This window comes from Ambystoma mexicanum, chromosome 1p (assembly GCF_040938575.1).
Source record: "Ambystoma mexicanum isolate Mex_15411 chromosome 1p, UKY_AmexF1_1, whole genome shotgun sequence".
Classification (NCBI taxonomy): domain Eukaryota; kingdom Metazoa; phylum Chordata; class Amphibia; order Caudata; family Ambystomatidae; genus Ambystoma; species Ambystoma mexicanum.
This window is the reverse complement of record NC_090921.1, coordinates 743,679,320-743,693,973: the sequence shown is the minus strand read 5'-3', so window position 1 is coordinate 743,693,973 and position 14,654 is coordinate 743,679,320. Positions and strand designations below refer to the sequence as shown.

The following is a 14,654-nucleotide window of genomic DNA, read 5'->3' as shown; positions in this document are numbered from 1 at the left end:
ATAAACTAACATTTTCAAATGTGTACATGTTAACCTGTTTAAAGTGTTTTACAACGTATATGTAAACTTGTAATATATTTACTTAACATAATATTTTGTTTTAGTCATAATTTGTATTTTTAATACATAAATGTACAGAAGCATGACTAGCGAGATGATGATGAGCGTTCTTTGTGAGAATGTCAGAAAGGGAAATATCCTTTTGATTATATACTGGTCAAAGAAACATTTCTTAATTATTGTGTTGGCCTGGTATTCCAATGTTGGGTTGATTCCCATCACAAATCTGAGATTTCTGACTCTTTTGGATGCTCCTGGACTGGTTCCCTTTGAGAACAGGTCATTGGGCTGTGTTCGTGCTGGTAGAGAGATTCCCAGACCCCCCTTTGTTTTGAATAAATTAACTTTGGGTTTCACCCTAAGTTAACAGGGCGATCCAGCCCTGTATGGGGTTACTGATGGTACTCTTGTTCAGAGGAGAATTGCCTAGCATTTCGGCGCTGGACTGCCCATGGGCAGGACAAAGGCTGATATGCAGGGACATTTCTTCTCTGTGAAAGGGACAGTGAGCTAAAGACTTGGTAGAGTCTCTCCCAGGGGTTATTCACCCAAGAACAGGTCATTGGGCTGTGCTCGTGCTGGTAGAGAGATTCCCAGACCCCCCTTTGTTTTGAATAAATTAACTTTGGGTTTCACCCTAAGTTAACAGGGCGATCCAGACCTGGACCCCTTGCTCACTGTTCTTAGAGAGGCAACAGTTTCACCTCACTGATGATGCACAAGAAGGCTGAAACACGTGTATGGGGTTACTGATGGTACTCTTGTTCAGAGGAGAATTGCCTAGCATTTCGGCGCTGGACTGCCCCTGGGCAGGACAAAGGCTGATATGCAGGGACATTTCTTCTCTGTGAAAGGGACAGTGAGCTAAAGACTTGGTAGAGTCTCTCCCAGGGGTTATTCACCCAAGAACAGGTCATTGGGCTGTGTTCGTGCTGGTAGAGAGATTCCCAGACCCCCCTTTGTTTTGAATAAATTAACTTTGGGTTTCACCCTAAGTTAACAGGGCGATCCAGACGTGGACCCCTTGCTCACTGTTCTTAGAGAGGCAACAGTTTCACCTCACTGATGATGCCCAACAAGGCTGAAACACGTGTATGGGGTTACTGATGGTACTCTTGTTCAGAGGAGAATTGCCTAGGATTTCGGTGCTGGACTGCCCCTGGGCAGGACAAAGGCTGATATGGAGGGACATTTCTTCTCTGTGAAAGGGACAGTGAGCTAAAGACTTGGTAGAGTCTCTCCCAGGGGTTATTCACCCAAGAACAGGTCATTGGGCTGTGTTCGTGCTGGTAGAGAGATTCCCAGACCCCCCTTTTTTTTCATTATTTTAGTTTTGTCCGGATTGATTTTAAGGCTGTTGTTGCTCATCCAGACGCTGATTTCTGTGAGGCAGTTGGCCAGACTTTGCTCTATTTTCCTTGCTGGTGTCAATTTTGTAGATGATTTGGGTATCATCTACAAAGTTGTAGCATGGGACATGGGTCCCTTGATGAGTTTGATGAGTGGGGTCTTGAAGATGTTGAAAAGAAGTGGGGAAGGGAATGAGCCTTGGGAACCCCCACAGGTGAATTTGCTTGATGTTGACTTGAAGAGAAGTAACCACATGGTTTCTGTTCTTTCTGTTATAGGCTGGTAGTTGGTGGGGTTATCTGTGTTCCCTGAGGGGTTTCTGAGAAATGGTTTTATGTAGGCAGCTATTAAGGTCTTAAATAGGGTTCCTGTTTCCAGCGAGTGGTTCATGAGGATGCGAAAGTGTTCTGCGGGTCCTTCATTGGCAAAGATGTTTTTGTAGGTATATGGTGGGAAAGGGTCTGCAGGTGAGCAGACTTTGTTGCTTTCTTTCACTGGTCTACAAAAGTCTTCTGTCGATGTTGGCATGAAGTCGTTCATTATTGTGGTTGCCTCCTGGGTGGAATCGCTGATGATACTGTTGCTTAAGTCTTAGACATGGTGTGGAGGAATTGTTGGATGATTAAGACTTTGGGCCTCATTCGAGTTTGGCAGTGTGGCAAAACAAATCAGGGCAATTGCATTATCACCACTTTTCTTGGCAGCAACAGAATTACCTCAATTTTTCCACCACCGCCAAATTACATGTTTTGGTGGAATTCCCACCAGCGGAATTACATAGTGGTATTGCTGCCAACCTTTGGAGAAAAAGTGGAGGATTTACCCCGAACTTCATGCAGGAGGTAAATCCTCCGCTTTTCCTCCAGAAATCGGTGGAATTACCACTTGGTAATTCTGCCAGTGGTAATTCTGGCAAAAATCCCCAATGGAGACTCCATAAATAGGGACTAACACTGCCTTACTACCGCTACCAAGTCACAATAACTGTAACCTAGTTTGGCAGTATTTCAGCAGATTTTCTGCCGAAATACCGCCAAACTTGGAACGAGGCTCTTTGTCTTTAAAGTGGTTTGCAAGGTCATTGCAGAATGTCTGTGAGGGAGTGGGGATGTTATTTGAAGATGGTGGGTTTCATACCTCATTGATGATGTTGAATACCGCTTTCTGTGGATTGGTAGCTTTCATGCTTCGTTTAACGTAGTTTAGTTTTGATTTTAGGACTTCTGCACTATTATTATGCTGTATTTTTCCTTTGTATGCAATTTCCTCCTGTTGGTCATAATGTTTTCTCCATGTTTGCTTGAGTTTCCTGTTTGCTTTCTTCAGTTCTCGGGGGTGGGGAGTAAACCAACTTGCGGCTATTTTCTTCTGCTACTATGATCCATTTATAGAGGTTCTCAATTCTTTTCTCTGGTAGTAGTGTCCAGGACTGAGTTGAGTGTTTTTTTTATGTTCCATTATAGCTTTCAATTCCATGGTATTGAGTGATATTCCGTTTCTTTTCTCAATAGGGGTTTCATTTCTGTAAGTCGCTCGTGTACACATTGGTGGGTGAATCACAAAAGGTATCGTGAGTCGGTCGTTCCTGAGAATGTCTATTGGGGGTGCGGTTGTAGTTAGGCTTTTGTGCAGAAGATTGCATCCAGAGTGTTTCCGGCGGTATGGGTTCTTTACCATTTGTTTTAGATGCATGCTGACTAGATGAGAGGTTAGTGATTTGGGGGGCATGGTATTCGCCTCTTCAAACCAGATTATAAAACCACCTAGTATGATCCGGTATTTGAGTTCTATTGCAATGTTGGTTACTGTGTCAACAAATTTCTCTGTGAAGGTCAAGTTGTATGTGGGAGGTCTGTATATTAGTATGAAGGATAAATTAGTTTGAGGGGGCAGTGATAGGTGGAGGAAGAGTTGTTCACAGTCTAGGATGCTTAGTTCTGGTGCAGCTGTGATTTTTAGGCCTTCCTTGTAAGCTATGGCTATGCCTTCCTTCATGGTTGGCTTGCTTGAGTTTGAAATCATTCAGAAGGGATTCGTGAGCAACTACCTTAAAGTAATCTGTTAGCCAGTTTTTTGTGAGGAAAAGCATGTCAATTCCGCCTTTGCTGAAGAGCTTGTGTGATCAACCTTTGGGGGTTTGGTTGGAATAGCGATTGGACTGAGGTTTCTCCTGACTAGTGATACTGTGCTTGAATTAGGTTTGGGGGTTGGGTTTCTGAGCTGTGTTGCTTCTTGTTCATCATTGAGGAGCTCGAGTAGTTTGCGTGTAGGATTTGTGTCATTTTCATGGGTGTTTGTGGGTTTCTGATTCTTTTGTCTCACCATTCCCTTGTGATGAATCATGTGTCCAGGAGGGTTTCTTCATTTATAGCTCTCCTATCCCGCTGTTGTCCATCTCTGCCTTTTGTTTCCTTTCTCCCAATGTGGGTACGTTTTTGTTTAGATGGCTGGTTGTGAAGGTTTGTAAGTGGATTGGTATCTTAAGACAGAGTGATTTTGGTTGAGATGTCGCAAAAGGGCTCTTTTTATTGAGAATGTGTTCTGCGAGATTTCCTGGAGTATTTAGTTTCCAAAAATGAGTTGGTTGAGTTGTGTGGGTTTCTTCGCTCGTGCTTGTGCCTTTCTGGTTTATTGTAGTCCAGCTGTCTTTGTGATCGAGTCATTTCGTTGTGGTTTGTTTAACACTATGAGCTGAAAACATATAATAAGAGCATGTGTTTGCAGTTACATTGCTGATTTGCACATGCTTTGCTTGCTTTTTTAAATAAAGGAATGTAGCTATTTCTGTACTTTAGTGATATATTAGTGCATATTTTATATGCGAAGCGTTAAATGAATGGAATGAACCAGAGAACCCTAAGAATACTTTTTAGAGAGGTGCTACTTTCTACCTGTGGCGTCTGATGTGTTTCCAGGCACGGGGCCTCATTACGAGTCCGGCAGTAACCGTGCCTGAAATTCCGCAGGTTACCGCCGGACTCGTATTACCACGCCGCCTCCGTGATTCCCGGAAATACCGGGGCATCACGAGCCTGGTGACCCGGGAATTCCGGAGGCGGAATTCGGTAAATCCCCATTCCCATTGAGTCCTATAGGACTCAATGGGAATGGGGAAGTGGAAACGCCAGCACCATCTCGTGATGGTGCCGGTGTTTCCGCGTCCGCCTGCAGGCGGGTGGTGTTATGACACCTCCGCCTGCAGAACTCGAGGTCACCCGGTATGGAAACAACGGTGGCGGCGGATTTACCGCCACCGTTATTTCCATACCGGGTGACTCATAATGAGGCCCACGGAGAAGCAGGACGAGTGCCTCCATTGTTGACGACGAAACCATGATTTGGGCTATTTCAAGGGCTCTAATTGAGCTGGGCTAGCCGGGCTAGGCCCCGGAAGTCTCCAAAAATTGCATTTGACCCAGGGCTGAGACAGGCTCCCCAGTCTCCCAGACTATGGTACACCACATTTCGGCACGGGCCACAGTGGCGCGGATGGCATCTTTTGGCAACAAAGTATATAGTAATAGATTCAGCTTATCTTGCGCATGCACTTTAAGAAAAATATATAATTTGAGACTTGTTTGCTTTCATACCTCAGCAATTTTAATATTTTGCATACTGGATTGTTACATGTTATATTGAATTTGCTTCATTCAGTTGTCATGCTCTTGTTGAATTGCCTTCATTCAACTACAGTGGTTATACTTATTTTGTATGCAATCATGAATTTCTTGTTGGTTATATTATGTTGCACATTCCTCTTTATTGATATCCCGACTCGTGTTTCTCCGTCTTGCTTTCAACGGTTCTCCACGGGATATATTATGTTCTTAAATTCTCATATTAATTTGTGTTTTTTTTTTTTTTGGCGACAGCACGTTTCGGCGCGGCAGCGCTATTTAGTAATTAGATAAAATAATGGAATATGAATACTATCTCGCACCCTGGCCTGCAGGGATACAAGACGAAATAACTCACCACTGGGGTATGGAGATCTTATCGGTTCAGCTGCACCAGTTACTCATATTAACATAGGCCACGAAGAACGCTCGTAAAGCTTAATATAAGCAACTGGTGCAGATAAAACTGAAAAGAGCTCTACGTTATTGCGGTTAAGTCATCAGTCACCCAGCCCGGCAGACCCCAGTTCGAGGAAACATTAATAATTCATTATTTTATTTAATTACAAAATAGTTCTTCCATATTTATTTTTTAATTTTTATTAAAAGTGCACTGTTAATTAAATTGGCAGCGAAGTGGCCGCGCCAAACAGGCCACGCCAAGCTGGCTCCTGCGGCGAAACGTCTGCGCCAGCGCCGATTTGGGGGCACTGAAATGTCCTGCTCCGCCCAGACTAATCATTGTACGTGAAAACATGTTTTTGCACAGTCATCTCCTGCCATCATATGGCTAAAGCGAGAATGCTGCTAGCATTATTTGTATTTCACTTTCAGGCAGAACATTAGACCATGTGAAAGATAGAGCAAATGAGATTCTTCTAAAGGAGGTAAACTGGCATGGAGCCTCTGGATAAGTGCGCATGCATGTGCTAATCCGGGCAGTCAGAATTAGGAAATGATGTATTCAGAGGTGTGCAATTCGACCCATTGATATCGCAACACGTATGTATGAGGTGCAAAGGAGGTCAGAAAAAAAGACAACATTTTCGGTGGTCGCAATTAAATGCTTGCAGTAATGGTATGATCCCAATAAAAGGCACATGCAATCTTAAACTGTTAGAAATTTAAAATTCTCATGGAATGTGAATACACTCTTTGGAAATAATGGTTGTAAAGAAAGCTGATGTGCAGTTTTAAGTGGGGGCAATTGGAGTTTGATTTCTTATGCAGAGGCATTCGTCTCAGACAGGAGCCGCCAGAGGCGTTGCTAGAGGGGGCTAAGGGGAGTATAGCCCCTGGTCTTTTGGTTGTAGCCCTGGATACAATCTCAGGAGCTACAGCCAAAAGACTAGCTAGCCCCCAGTCCCAACATTTCCGACAACAGCGAGCCCCGGGTCTTTTCCAGACCTAGCAACACCCCTGGGAGCCGCCAACCCTTTTTTAATGTAAAACAACCTCCCGGGGCCTGCATAGCGAGGTCAATTGGTCCTTTTGTTCAAGTGTCCCTCAGCCACCTGATTATGACCAGTTCTTGCAGTGTAAGGTCTCCAGGGGATATAAAAGGCTGTTTAATCAGCAGGTGTTCACTCCCACAGGCGGTGCCTGTTCCTGGATACAGAGGACAGAAAAAAGATGTTAACAGCTGGGCCGAACCGCCCCACTGAAGGAGATAAAATCCTTGAGATTGTTAAAATTGAATCGGGCAAATAATGGAAAAAATGGTTTTGTTTCTAATCGTCTTTAATCTAACCAGGGCCTTAAGTGGAATGGGAAAATGGGATGTGGCTCACCAAGGGGGTGTTACCTAACGGTGGGGGGGGGTGGGGTCGCCTGCCGACTCACATGAGCCAGAGCATCAGGCTTTAAAAAAAAAACATTGTCTTCTAGCGCCCCGCCTCAGAACCATATTTCGGACACTGCCGGCCGGGGCTCGGCCCCGGCTAGCCTCGGCCCACTTAAAGCCCTGAATTGACACAAACAATTAACTGGAAACAGAGCATTGAGGAGAGATCTACTTAATTGCTTAGCTTTTTCACTTGGTGACACATGTCAAAAGATTATGTTTTACTGACAAGAATATGTGCAATTTGGAACCACATGAATGCTTAGCAGAGCCACGGGCCACAGGACCAAATTGTTCCCTTAGCAGGAGCTTCTGACATGGCTACCTTGTCTATCCCCCAGAAACACAGCTCTGCCAATTCTGCTTTCCACTGCATTTATTTCTGTTGTGCTATTTTACACCAGAGTCTCTGTATGCTTGCAAGACAAACTGGTACAATGCAGAGTGGCACAAAAAACTGGCTGCCTTCCCAAACCCCTGAAGGTTTATGATTTTTTTTTTTTAGCCAGGAGGCTGTTGACTAAGCCGCCAGCCCTCCCATTAGATCACACCCACACTTAAGCCATGCCCCTTGTTGCAGCCCCCATCTCTCATCCCACTTAAAGCACTAGTGCAGGTGGAATTCCAGTTCACAGGCATCTCCCTGCCTTTCTCTCAGTCGCTCTCTCTCTCCCTCTCTCCTTCTCCTCCAGGCCATACTTGTACAAACTATCCTCCCTCACCTGAGCCCTACCTTGCTTCTATTCACTTCCTCGTATCTATGTATTTCCATCTCAGCTGCTCCTGCCTTCCTTGAGTGAATCAAGCAGCAGGAGGATTGAAGCAGGGAAGGGGGGGTCAGAGACCTGCTCACGCCCAGAGACGAAAGAGTCAGCTACAGAGCCAATATGGGTAAGTGCATGGGCGTAATTATAGTGGAGAACAGGGGGTTTTGTCCCCCCCAACTTCTGTGGCATGCCTTTTTGTCCACCCCATCTTTTGAAGGGAGGGCAGGGGGGCCGCAATCTTCCATTATGTAATTGGACAGCGCAAGCCCGTCTGGGGTTCTCAGCAAGGCTTGCGCTGTCTCATTACATAATGCTGGGATGCTTGCCAGCCGCGCTACTACACATTCAGGGCTGGGATGCCCTGAGTGGCTCAGTCCCTCACCCTGGCTGGCCTGACTCAAAGTCATCAGCCCGGGTGCTGAACTGGGTGTTGCAGGGCCTGGCGTGCCTCTGCTGCCACGCTAGCAGCAGCACTTCGGCGCAGAGAATCGCTTTCTGTCTTTGTGTTTTTGCGACAAACAGACAGGAACTAGGACGTTCATTCAGCTTGCTGTTTTCTGTCTGGAGGTGCTTGAGTGCTAAGAGGTTAGGTCATTGTAACAAGAGACGTGGCCCAGGCGGCATTTGAAAGCAGAGCAGAGGTACTTTTTAAAAAAAATTTTTTAATTGTGTTTGTGTATGTTTGCTGGCTGACCCCGAGAGAGCTGTCCCAATGACACATGTCCCGGTCTGGCTCTTATAAGAGCCACAGGGGGCAGCTTGTCCCCCACCGACCCCTGCCTCTCTCGCTCGGTACTCCACTGCTTGGAGCCATTTGAACACAGCAAAACATACCTTAATTTTAATCAGTCAGAATCTTGTAGAAAAAATCTATCAGCACATACACATATAAGGTGCTGTGCAGAACCCAAGTTTGGAGATATATGGCATTTAAAAATTGATACCAAGTGTACTTGGTCACCCACTGTACTAGATTAACGTATGGCTTCTGCCTTTGAGTGAAAGGAAAAATCAAGGGAATGGCTGACATTCCAGTGAATCAGTTCCTTTCCGCCACAGCTTTATACTTCAGCTCGGTCAAGTCAACTTCGCCCAAAATATCAGGGATCAGGGGGTGATAAAGTCTGGTCTGCTCAATGGACGTTGCACCACTTTTTCCATGTGTTATTGTATATGTACATATAAATGTTGTGTGCACAAAGTGTATGTTAATGGAGGTGCTGGGTGCATTTGTGTGTTGTGAGTGAGAGTGTATGCAAGCATATGTGTGTTGACCTTTGTGTCTGAATGAATGATAAATAATGCATTGTTTGAATATTTTATTGGAATGAAGTTTGCAAATGTTATGTTGTGTCACTGGGTGCATGGCAGGCCGGCTGAAGATGTGTGGGGGCCCAATTGAATTTTAAAAATACACCACCAGTCTTATGAAAGTTATAACAGAGCATCAACAATGGACTCTTGTGGTGTAGTAGTCTAGTGTTATCCCTCAGGGATTTAGGTTGTTTGACTGAGGTACGTACGTAATAATAAAGCAATACAACCACATTCTACAGCCACATACAGTATTCTGCACTGTCTGCTCGACTTACCCTGAACAAACCCCCACAGTAAGCTGCGCGGAGAAAAGAAAAAGGTGCCAACTTTTGATTTTCGCTCCAGGGCAGAAATTGCAACACCAAGCAAAGCGAAGGAGCCAACACTGGCAACACATTTAGCATAAGCAATTGGAAAAAAAGCCACAGGATTTACAGGCAGGTCTAAACACATAACAGTGATGTTTTGTACCTATGCATTATGTGTATCTTTTAGAGCGGTTTCCGCTGAAATAAAGAGTGGGGGTATTGAAGAAGCCGTGCTGCTCCCAGTCAGTCAGAAGAGCAGCACACTCAGTCCGGATTTGTTTTGCTTTCGTGTTTGGTTGCAGAATCTCCAAGGCAGCAAAATGACACCCCTGCCCCTGTTGTTCAAAGAGAACAGGGACGACACCCCCCTCAGCCCCAATGCACTCTGCACCTGTGGTGCCAGTAACTGAATGAGCACACTTTCACTGCACCGCCAAAGTCCAACTTTGTCAGTAATGTAAAGGAAATCGTCACGTTCTTCGCTGGTGGTTTTTCCTACACTTTATTTCCAACAATTGGTTCTTTACCACAGGTGGTTACCGCCTGTGGTGAACACTGCAAATCCCCTCATTTTCCGAAGTCCCCTGGATCACAAAACAAGGTCTTGATATTGATTGTTAGCAGTCTTCACTGACTGCCGCACCGTGAGCCCCCCACTCACCCAGACACAAGACACAGAGACTCTGTGCTGTTTGTGCGGGCTCCCCGGTGGCTCTGAGGCTGCCGGCAATGCCCCGTTTATTTATACCAGCACGCGACAGAGTGAATGTCACTCCATCGCATGCGCGCCCTTAAAGGGCCAGCGCCACACTCCTCCTTTTCCATAACAAACCAACTGAAAAGAGAGGATCTAACTAACACACATTAACAGCACACATTCACATTAACACAACCCAACTGACCCCCGTTTATTGGTGCCCACCCTGGATCCCCAATGGGCACCCCACATAAACAGTATTACAGTCTTTAACACACAGCACTGCCTTCTTAGTCCGTAAAACGGGCAGGTTTCCCACACCCTGTTCTCAGGGGGTACCTCCTGCCTGTCTCTCTGGCCGGTGTCCCTTCACCTGGCCCACCACGGGCCAGAGACTCCACTGGGGGTGGAAGACCCCCCTTCATCCGGTGCTTCCTCTGTGTCCATGTCCTCCGTAGAGTCTGCTCTTAGCTCACCCAGCCTGTTAAAGAAAATGGCCTTTCTGGTGACAGATGCTGTTCCGTCGGACGCGGTCACCATCGATCCCTTGACCGCCACCACGTCCAACGGAGACGGTTCATATGTGAGAGACAGCTTGTCCTGCGTGTGACAATTTCTCACTAGTACTTCATCGCCCGGGGCAATCCTTGGCGGTCTTTAGCCTCTTCTGTTGTTCTCCATTTCTGTCCTCACCCTTCTTTCTTCCTCCACCTGGTCATTATCGATGACAGCGGCTCTCGCTCGCCCACCTCCGGTATTATGTCCCTCGGGTATTGCTGAAAGAGTGCCTCCACTGGCGCCACACCCGTGGACGAATGTGTTGTGGTCCGATATCCCTGTAGGAACACATACAGTGCCCTTTGCAGGCACTCTCCCTTACCTTGCGCGATCCTGAACACCTTGTTCAGCGTGCGCATCATGCGTTCTGCCTCCCCATTCTCCCGAGGCCATAACGGGGTGACCTTCCTATGATGGATTGCATAGTCCCTCATGAGGTCGGCGAAGCTGTCACCCTCGAACGTGGCTCCATTGTTGGAGCACAAAATCGTGGGCAGTCCATGGGTGGCAAAAATCTTCTCCAGTGCCACCACGACTTTGTCAAAGGCCACAGACTCCACAAACTCTACCTCCGGGTATCGAGACCATTCGTCCACTACTACTAGGAAGTGGGTGCCTCTCGTTGTGGATCCAAAGTCGGCATGGACCACTTCCCATGGCCTTGTCCCGCGGGGCATGGTCTCAATGGACGGCTCACGTTGTGCTGCTAAAGCTGCCTGGCACCACACACAGGATGCCACGAACTCTTCCACTCTTCTTTCCAGTTCCGGGAACCACACCTTTTGCCTGAAGCAAGCTTTTGTTTTGGGAGCCCTTGGGGTGCCAGAGCGATTATTTGTTGAACTTTGGCCTGGGGGACCACAATCCTGTCTCCCCTTAGCAGCAGGCCTGAGTCCGAGAAAGTCAGTTACTCACGCACCCTCCAGAGCTGCTCTAGTGCCACCTTTGCCTCATTTGTTCTCCGGCCTAAGGCTTCCAGCACGGTCTTCCAGGCTCCCTGTTCCATTGCCGATCTCAGGATGCAAAAACATTCATCACTCTTTGACACGTGTTCCAGTTCCTCCACCTGCATCGAGTTCGGGGTGGCCGTTTCTATCACTAGCTCCTCCGCCTCCTCTGCGCCTGTGGACGGTTGGGAACCCCCTCTCAGGTACCTGGAGAGGTAGTCAGCAGCGTTGTTGCTCCCGGGGCGGTAGACCAGCGACACTCCATACTCGAGGAGTTCCAGCATCCAGTGCTCTATCCTCAGTGGTTTGGATGAGGACCCAGCTATTATGGGGAGCAGGGGCTTGTGGTCCGTGATTACAGTGACTGGTCTTTCCAAGATTTACAGGCGGAAGTGTCTGCAGCCCCACAGCACAGCCAGTGCCTCGCGCTCGATTTGCAAGTACTGCTGCTCAGTCTCAGAGAGCGCCTTGCTGGCGTAGGATATCGGGCAGACCTCCTGGTCCCTCCCGACTTGCGTGAGACCGCACCCAGGCCGTAGGGGCTGGCATCCACAACAATTTCAGTCTGTAGCCCTGGGTTGAAAAACGCCATGGTGTCATCAGCAGCAAGGGCGCCCTTGATGTCGTCAAAGGTGGCCTGCTCGAGCGGCCCCCACTGCCATGTAGTGTCCTTCTTCGTCAGGGTCCTCAACGGTTCAGAGCGGGATTCCAAGTTCCGGATGAAGCGGCCACAATACGTGACCTTGCCCAGAAAACTTCTCACCTCAGCTACATTCTCTGGTGGCCTTGCCTCCTTTATGTCTCTCAACTTGCGCGGATCAGGTGACACTCCATCTGCCTTAAAGACAAACCCGAAGAACTCAATTGCTGTCTTGAGAAATTCGCACATGTCCCTGTGCAAAGTGAGTCCCAGCAAGCGTAGGCACTCAAATGTTTTAGACAGGCGTGCCAGGTGTTCGGCCTCTGACCTTGCAAACACCAGGATATCATTGCTGATGTTGAGGACTCCCTCCAGGTCTGCCAGTGCCCCTCTGATGTTGTTCTGGAACACCTCAGCCGCTGAGGAGACACCAAAACTCAGTCTTTTATACCTGTACAGCCCCCGTTGTGTGGTGAATGCTGTTATATAGTGTGATTCTGGGTGCAGGACCATCTGATGGTACCCAGCTCTGAGGTCCAGCTTGGAGAAGAACCTCGCCCCCTGTAATTCCGTTATGATATCGTCAATGGTGGGGGTTAAGTGCCGTTCCCGCTTTATTCCCTTATTGGGGAGGCGTATGTCCACGCAAATTCTCACTGCATCGGGTTGCTTGTGCTTGCGGGCGATTACCATGGGAGACACCCACGGGGTTGGGCCCTCCACCTTTTCGATGATGTCTAACCCCACAAGGTTGTCCAACTCCTGATTCACTAGATCTCTGAGGTGGAAGGGCAGTCGCCGATGTTTGAGCGCCACTGGTTGAATGGACTCATCTATATGTAGCTGTACGGGTTTGCCCGCCATCTGTCCAATGCCTTCAAACAGAGGAGCATGCTTGCCCAGTAACACCTGTATGTCGTCCAGGTATATCGAGAATGTAAATGTCACGATCCCAAGGGCCTCTGCCGCAGCACAACACAGCAGGGTGTTGTTGCTCACCAGTGTAACGTAGAACCTGGCCCAGACTGATGTGTTCCCATACTTCACGCTTGCCACAAATGCACCATCGAGAGGAATAGGCTGGTCGCCCCCAAAAGTGAAGATGTGTGCCTTCGGCGCAGCCAGAACCAACGGGGATTGCATGGTGTCATAGTGTTCCCTGGCCATTACATTAACTGACGCACCAGTGTCCACCATCATCGGTATTGAGTCCCCATTCACCAGCACATTACACCTGGGCTGTCGTTTGGAGTTGGCTCTCAGGACACCCACACTGGACACAACGAACACGTTCTCTTCGTCTTCTTCATCTTCGTCTCCCTCAGGAAGGGTGCCATCGTCCCCTTGGTCCACTTGTGCCACACTTGATTACCTCTGGGGGCGGAAAGAGCTAGCCCGGACGGGCCCTCTGGGGACCACTGTGGGAGCCACGGTCCTACACATCTGGGCATAGTGGTCAGCACCCTTACACCTAACACATGTTTTTCCAATAGCTGGACATTGTGCCTGGTGCGGGAGATCATTTCCACATTTCACTCATATACTGTTCACTGCTTGTCCTCTTAGTCCTTGGACACCCACCGGGCATCTGGACCCACAGCCTCTGCCGACTGCGCAGATGTCATCCGCTTTGTTGGGGCGCACTCCGGCCTCCATCCTGGTTGCACGCAGTTCAGAGACCTCATGGCACTTCCCCAGTTCTAGAATGCAGGGAAGGATGATGCCCGGCTCTCGCAGGATTTGATGGCACAGTTTGCCAGACACACACCCCTGGATGAGTTGGTTTCGAATCATGGTGTCTGGGTCATTCTATGCACATGGCACTGCAAATCTGTGCAGCCTCCCATAGAACACGTCCAGAGTCTCATCATCCTTCTGGCGTGCAGCCCCCATCAGGAAACGTTCATAATCTGCATTCATCATGGGCAGAAAATGATTGTGGAGTGCATCCTTGGCCGCCGTATATGACCCATCCACTGGTTGAAGGGACAGAAATAATTCATGTACCGCAGGGCCCGTACAATATAGGAGGGTGGCCAACTTACTTTCATCACTAGACTACATTGTGGCCCGGAAGTACATTTCTAATCTGTCCATCCACATCTTCCACCTCAGCCCCAGACTCGATGGAGTGCCCGAGACATCAAACTCAGGCATTGGCTGTAGGGCGCCAGGTGGCTTTGGTAATGGTCTCGGTGGTAGGATGGGTGGCTGCTGTTGGGCTGCTGCAGCAGCGGCTGGCTGATGGGCAGCGGCCGCAGCTTGTCCCTGGCTCATGGTGGCAAGCACACAGGCACCCCAGGGATGTAAAGAAAATGGGGCCGCAACTCACCACCACACCAATCAGTATCCCTCTGTAGTGGATGGTCCTGGATGTGGCCACTGGCAAACCCACAGATGCCAAAGGTTCCTCAGGTGCAGTAAGGCAGGAGCAGTTCTACAGTGTAGCAGAGCAGGTAGCCAGGCAAAGTAGAGGATCCACAAATTGAGCAGGGTGGGCCCCAAAGCATAAACACAGCAGGCCTTCCTTGGTTCCACACATCCAATCAC

The 14,654-nt window shown here is 48.2% G+C and overlaps 1 protein-coding gene across 3 annotated transcripts in view; it reads left to right on the top strand.

Moving 5' to 3' along the window:
• LOC138580059 (methanethiol oxidase-like) overlaps positions 1 to 14,654 on the top strand; it is a 520,625-nt gene that overhangs the window by 194,558 nt on the left and 311,413 nt on the right. The window contains exon 1 of one of the 3 annotated variants that reach the window (XM_069650317.1): positions 7,494 to 7,761. The exons of the other annotated variants lie outside the window; for them this stretch is intronic. Within the exon in view, the coding sequence (XP_069506418.1) occupies positions 7,758 to 7,761 (4 nt within the window). The 5' untranslated portion in view covers positions 7,494 to 7,757. Of the gene's footprint in view, positions 1 to 7,493; positions 7,762 to 14,654 lie in introns of those variants that run through there. 3 annotated transcript variants of the gene reach the window in all.